Source organism: Cicer arietinum, chromosome 3, assembly GCF_000331145.2.
Source record: "Cicer arietinum cultivar CDC Frontier isolate Library 1 chromosome 3, Cicar.CDCFrontier_v2.0, whole genome shotgun sequence".
Taxonomy (NCBI): Eukaryota; Viridiplantae; Streptophyta; class Magnoliopsida; order Fabales; family Fabaceae; genus Cicer; species Cicer arietinum.
The window spans coordinates 7046855-7054483 of record NC_021162.2 but is presented as its reverse complement, the minus strand read 5'-3'; the positions used below and the strand labels follow the sequence as shown (position 1 = coordinate 7054483).

General features: G+C 32.4%; 1 protein-coding gene across 1 annotated transcript; it reads right to left on the bottom strand.

Annotated features, from left to right (window-relative positions):
* Positions 1 to 448: 448 nt before the first annotated feature.
* On the bottom strand, positions 449 to 3862 carry LOC101509898 (6-phosphogluconate dehydrogenase, decarboxylating 2). The gene is made up of 2 exons (XM_004491913.4): positions 3724 to 3862; positions 449 to 2123 (listed from the first exon to the last, which is right to left on the bottom strand). The coding sequence occupies exon 2, from the start codon at positions 2111 to 2113 to the stop codon at positions 647 to 649; it is 1467 nt and encodes a 488-aa protein (XP_004491970.2). The 5' UTR covers positions 2114 to 2123; positions 3724 to 3862; the 3' UTR covers positions 449 to 646.
* Between the last annotated feature and the right edge of the window lie 3767 nt (positions 3863 to 7629).

Genomic DNA, 7629 nt, shown 5'->3' with positions numbered 1-7629 from the left:
CTATAAAAAAGATAAAATAAAATCAAAACTATTTTCATATAAGCTATAAGTTGTTTTCATATTCTATCATGGAGAGCTATAGAAATAAGCTGAAAATAACTTATGGATATGTCAAAAGTTGTTTTTGTAAGCTCTTTCAAACAATCTCGAAGTGCGTATACTAGTAGATAAGTACAAATAAGTCACAACCTAAACAGACCCTAAAACTAAAATCTAAAACAAGCCAGAAATATATTCTAAGAAAATCTACAGTGTCAATATTCTATCAATGAATATTTTTCTGTCAATATTCTATCAATGAATATTTTTCTGTCAATATATCAATATTAAACTCAAAATAGAAAACTTGACGATGGTATAAAATTCAACTCCTCCTGCTGTAGCTTCATTACTCAACATAAATCCATGGTGCTAAAGGAAAACTGACCAAAATGTGAAAACTAAGGCATCACGAAGTGAAACAATTTTGCATCAAGTTCAAATCAAGATCAGTAAAGTTACAACATAATCATTGGAAAACCAAAAACAGTGATTTAGTAGACAGAATGGTATAAACTTCTCCACTTTGAAGCAATGAAAACTCAACTCAGCATACTTGAGTAGAAAATATTATTACATTTATTAGGAATCATTCAAATACAGTAATTTAAGTTTTCGACAGCTTAGCGAGCTTGAACCACTCAGTATGGTATGACCCTTCGATGTCAATCCTTTCATATGTGTGAGCACCGAAGTAGTCTCTTTGAGCTTGCACCAAGTTAGCCGGCAAACTTTCCCTTCGGTAAGTGTCAAAATAAGCAAGACTAGCAGACATACCTGGGATGCTGATACCGGAATTGACAGCAAGGCAAACAACTCTCCTCCAGGAAGTTTGGCGATCAATTATTTCCTTTGCGAACTCTGGATCCACGAGAAGGTTTGCAAGATTAGGGTTTCTGTCGTATGCCTGCTTGATTCTGTCTAAGAATATGGCTCTAATGATGCAACCTCCTTTCCAAATACGGGCTAGTTCACCCAATTTCAAATCCCAACCCTGTTCGGCGCTCTTTGCACGGATCAAATTCATTCCCTGTGCATAACTACAGATCTTGGCTGCATAAAGAGCCTTCCGAACATCATCAACCAACTTCTTCTTGTCTACAGGTTCACCAGTCAAGATATCGCCAAGGCCACCGGATTTAAAGATCTTTGCAGCTTCAACTCTTTCCTCTTTCAATCCACTAAGGAACCTAGCATCCAAAGAAGCTTCGATGGTGGGAGCCGCAACTGATAATTCGGCAGCTTGCTGAACAGTCCACTTACCGGTACCCTTCATGCCAGTTTTGTCCAGAACCTTGTCGACAAGATATCCATCGCCTTTATCATCCTTGATTCCGAATATATCTGCAGTGATTTCAATCAGGAAACTCAGAAGTTCTCCCTTGTTCCATTCTGAAAATGCACTATGTAGTTCCTCGTTTGACAACTTTCCAACTGACTTCAGCACATCATAAGCCTCAGCAATAAGCTGCATGTCACCGTACTCAATTCCGTTATGGATCATCTTCACAAAATTACCGGATCCACCTTTACCGATATATGTCACACAAGGGCCGCTATCAGGGACTTGAGCTGCCACCTTGAGAAGAATATCTTCTATGTGTTTGTAAGCCTCGAACGAACCACCAGGCATCATAGAGGGACCTCGTCGAGCACCCTCCTCACCACCTGAAACTCCCATTCCTAGGTAGAGCAGACCCAATTCAGCTACCTCTTTCTCTCGCCTCTCGGTGTTCTCATACCATTCATTACCGCCATCAATTATACAATCTCCTTTTTCCAAGAACACAGATAGGGTCTTGATCGTCTGGTCAACAGGTGCCCCGGCCTTAACAAGCATTATTATCACCCTAGGTTTTTGAATAGATTCAACAAAAGCTTTGGGGTCATGGAAGCCATACAATGGAAGATTTCCTTCTTGTTTTGCTCGTTCTACAGTTTCATCAACCTTGGAAGTTGTTCGGTTATAAACAGAAATGGGGAATCCTTTGTCAGCAATATTGAGTGCAAGATTTTGACCCATAACAGCCAGTCCGGCAAGGCCTATTCTCGTAAGTTCAGTTGGTTGAGCCATAATTTGTTTCCTGTGAAATGATTGATAAGAAAAAAGGAATTATAATTGATTCAAGGAAAAAAGGCTATAAATTAAAAGGATAGAATACAATTAGAACTTGATTGGGGACTATTTATGCAATCAATAGAACTTCTACCAAGTACAATCAATATACCTGAACATGAATTTAGGAATGCAAAGAAGAAAAGGGTGTATTTAATTCCCCAAATTTACTTTAATAAAGAGCTATTAGCAAAAATGATCCCATGATCATCCCAGCACAGAAACATTAGAGCACCTTAAGGACTATTGTTGTAAGTTGCCCCACTCAACAAAGGCAAGATAAATACATTATACATTTTCATTTGTCCAAAAGATTGGCATTAAGTATTAAACCCATAAAAGGCATATTCTATTTTTTGTTTTGCAAAAGCAAAATGAAATTATTATTAATAATCACAACCAAGCACAAGGGGTGCAAGGTAGGAACATTACAAGCTAAACCCAGCAAGTCATATACTTGCTGAAACAGAAAAAACAGAGTTACAATATAGAGTCCCAAAAGACATATTTACAGTGAACCAAAGCTTGAAAATCAATCGAAACTCCAACGGCAACCAACTGCACTCCCCTTGAAGTAGAAACTCACTGTGCTTCTCATTCTCAAAACTGAGAAGGTAACCTGATTGCATTGGTTCAACAAAAAACAATGGAAATGAATATGAGTTCCGTTTTGAGACACACATATTTGTTTCCTATTTTTTTTGTTGAACCGACACATATTAAGTCACCGTCTCAGATGTAAGAACAAAGAAAGTCGTGGACTTCTACTTTCAGAGGACGACATCAATCATCATTGAAGTTTCAAGCGATTTTCAATTACTAACCCGCGGTAGACCACTTATGTAAGTGCTCTACTGTAGAACTTGCCCACACAAAAATATCAAACAAGTAGCATGTGTTCCTAAATTTTCACCTATCAAGCAAGGACTATGGCCTCAACAAAAGCTCAGAAAATGCCTAAATAAAACAGTACAGTATTACAAATGCAAACCAAATCATCATTTAGTCAGATAAATATACAGTAACACAGCAAAGTTTCACAAGATCTTACACTCCCTTTATTAAAACAAACAAAACGAGCTTAATTGGTATATATACACTGTCACTGTAAAAAGTTTTGCACATACATCCGACGATCCGATCACATCTCACCACATAGATGATTGTGGAGATATCTTAAGAACTAACATAGCAAAGTCGCATAACGATGAGATGAAATTGGATGCATATGCAAAACTCTTTACACCGTTCATATCAATTAAATTCAAATAAAATAATTTCACTGTACAAAATCTAAACTAACAAATCAGAACAAGTAAATCTACTGAATTCAAAGCAGTATCATGGTAACAAACTAATATAAGCGTAAATTAAGGGTTTCAATTTGAAACAGCGTGAAATTAGTGAGGAAAAATCAAGATCAGCAACAGTAAGAACATCAAAACACAAGAAAGTAAATTAAACTAATCAAACTAATAATTATAATAACGAAGTTCTTATAAACCATTAACACTAACATAAAATTAGATCTATTAAAAAAAAGAGAGAAAGAAGTTGAAAAGACAAACCTGAAAATTGAGTCGATTTTAGAGGAAAAATGAGAAATGAGTATAACAGAGAAAAGTGGGTAGGTATATATAAACTATATGGAAATAATTATTGTAAAAGTGAAAAAGTTTATTATATTATTTTTCAGTTGAAAATGGAAATTCAATGGCCAACGATGGCTAACGAGACCAGCCACCAAACATTTCCTATAAAGAAAATATATTATTAATTTGACTCTTTTCTTTAAAAGAAGTTGATAAAACAGATATTGATGCACCTACCTGTAATATTTTGATTATTAATCATCGATATTATTTACTGAAATTTATATATGGTATGTTATTAAAATTTTGATATTAATTATTGTTACGAAAATTATTGTTATTAAAAAAATAGTGCGGTCTATTCGCATTGTATTTGTTTAATTTAATGGACATTTTTGTTATTAAAAACATTAATGGACATTTCTTTGGATATTTAGTTTGATATTTTACACATTGGGATAAAATTAAAATTTGTATTTTCTGGTAAAGGATAAATTAAATACTATTTGTGTACTCCAAATGTAAATTTATTGTATACTCAAAATCAATTAAAATTAAATATTTGATGATTATTTAATAAAATATTTTTATAACATGTACATGTAGTAGTACCATGAATAGTTATTATATGAAGTAAAATAATTTTATATTGTATATCTCTATTACATTTTTATTATTATGATTAATGTCCAGACAGACTCTGTCTATCCTCTTTTTTTAATTGTGCGGAGAAAGTGTGAAAATATTGATAGAAAAATGGTAGGAAAAAATTAGGCAAGTAGGAGTAAGAAAAAAACAAAAAGTAAAAGTGAAATTTTGTAAAGAAGTTATAGATATCAACACTAAGGGAAGTTTTTCTTTTATAGAAGGAAATTAATATATGGATTTGTTTTAACAACTAAAAGGTAAAAGTGAAAGAAAAACATATGTATTGCCTTTATTAAACTGAATAATATTTCAAATGAACAAACAGATAGTTGATATAAAATATATATACATGACTGATTATAATATTTAAAGCTGTCAATTAAGCTTTTAAAATTCAAAGTTCTTTTATGGACTTAATCGATGAGTTTATGAATTTAATAAATTCTTTAAAAAAAATGGAAATTCATTTTTCTTTAAAAATATCCAAAAAAAATTCTTGATAAATAAAAACTTACTTCTTTTTTCTTAGAAAAAATAACTTTTTTCAAAATAAAAAAAAAAAATTAAAATCCTAATTTTCTTAAAAATGAATTTTTTTGTAGATTAAATTTTTATTTATAAATTAATATCTACCATTTAATTATTCACTTTACCAATTTTTTACAGTCAAATTCTATTATTATTATTGTAAGATGTTAGTCAAAGTTTTCCAACTTCCATGGTGCAACAATGGAGTGAGTGGGTTAGGTGGAACAACTTAGATGAATCAACACCGTTGAAACAGATACACCTACTTTCATCTCATGTGTGTTTTGTATCCTACGATGATGTTCGGACGATATAGTAGTTACAATAATATTCTTCTCTTTTTCTTTTGAAAAATAAATTAATTAAGGGAATGAAAAATTATTATTAACTTAAAATTAACCGAATCCCCAAAATATAAAAAGTAAGAACAAAATTCAAATAAATTTTCTTTCCAAAACATATGAAATATTTATAAAGAAATTTTGCATTTTTTCCTCACTGAATTTTCTTTCAATACTTTAACATTTTTTGTTAGTGTGAAATTGAATTAGGATTAACAACTTTTGTTAGTGTGAAATTGAATAGTTATGTGCATGTTGACTTTCTTTTGTTGTTTAGTTTTTCTTATGATATTTGAATGTATTTCAAAAACATAAATTCAAAGTAGCAACTATGCCTGCGCATTAGACGGATGAAAAAATTAAAGGGAATAAGAATAAACTATCGCTACAGTTCTCAAAAGTGCATGACACTATTATTTTGGTCCTTAATTTAGTTAAAAATTTAAATTAATTCTCGAATCATTAAATAGTTAATTAATTTAGTATTTGATATTATAATGGTGAAAGACTATTTTGATAGTAATTTGTATCTTTCAGAAATCATTATGATAATAAAATATATCTTTCAAATACTATTTTGACGATTCAATGACTAGTTTGGATTTTTGGTGAAGTCATAAACCAAAGTGCATTGTACTATACTTTTAAAGATTAAAATTGTAGTTTATCTAATTTTTAACATGTTGGTCTTGTAAATGCAATTTTGGAGATAATACAATATAATCGACGTGTATTGTTTCTCTTTTGTACATCTATTACATGTGACTTTCGTTGTTAAACTCTTTGAAACAAAAAAAAAATTAGAAATCAAGTTTTGGTGTACATTTAATTTATTTTATTTCTAGTTTTATCTTTCTTTACTATGTTAAATTACAAATATATTTTTACCTATATATATACATATTATAAGTGTTTAATACCAATTCATTGGACTACTTGAACATCCTAAATTCTAGGCTCTTCAACATTGACACTTAAATGTTGTGTTCAGTACCAATCTATTGGATCTCTCAATCATTCTAAGTGCTTATGACATTCGATCTTGACGCTTGAGAGTTGTGTTCGATATCAATCTATTGGACCACTTACTCATCCTAAGCACCTGCACCCTTCAACCTTGACATTTGGGGTTATGTTCGGTACCAATCCAATGGACAACTTGATCGATCTAAGATAAGAGAAACGATTGAAACTTGCTCACAATCAAGCATAAAGGTATTGAGCACACTAACCAACGAGAACTAGTCAATCAAGGAGGAACAGGGTCAACTCTTGGTGGTGCCACATAACATGGATCATAATTAGGGATGATAATATAACTCGCACATGCGGGTACCCATTCAAATTCGCATGATTCGGGCGGGGAAACTCCGCTTTGATTGCGTGTAGGTGCGGATTTTCTCCGAAATCAAAATTCGGGGGCGGAGACGAGTTTGGAGGTAGTGATATCCACCATGCACTTGTACCCGAACCCGCTCCGCTCCGCAAATAATATTAATGCCTCAAACATTAGTAAGTACAAGAATATTTGAAAGATTCCGCACACCTAAATTATGGTTGGGTCTTGAAACGTGCAAAAAAAACTTAGTTTTAAATACACGACTACAATTAGGGATGGGAATAGGCTAGGCCGTCCGACAGGGGCCTATGGTCTGGCCTACTTATGGCCTGGCCTAGCCTGGCCTATTTAATAAAAAGACTAGGCTCAGGCTATTTTTAAAGCCTATTTATTTAAATAGGTCAGGCTCAGGCTTATAAAGAAGCCTATTAGGCCTGACAGGCCGACCTATATATATTTAATTATTTATTAATGTTATTTTTTATTATTATATTAATAATATTATTTCCTATTTTAAATTTTATCAATTAGACAATCATTCAGTAATCATTCCATATTCGATAGTCATTCCATATTTGGTAGTCATTCCATATTCGGTAGCCATTCAATTAGTCAATAACTCAGTAGTCCTTCCATATTTGTTTGAGAGGTAATAATTGGTACATTTGTTTCAAAAAAAAAATCTATTCTTTGAAACCAATAATTATGTTTTAGGGTTTAAAGGATGTTTGTTTCAGATTTTTTTAAAATTATTTTGTTAGAAAAATTATTTTTTGTTTAATATATATAGATATGTACATTGATATTGGTACGTGGAGAGCATTTAAATATTTTAATATGAATAAGGCTTTTAAATAGGCTTCCAGGCCAGACCAGACTTTTAAAAAGGCCAGGCCAGACCGAAAAAAAAGCCTATGATAGGCCGTAGGCCAGGCTTAGGCCTAAAAAATTAATCGTAGGCCAGGCTCAGGCCTTGCAAAGCCTGGGCTGGCCTGGCCTATTCCCACCCCTAACTACAATTTAAGT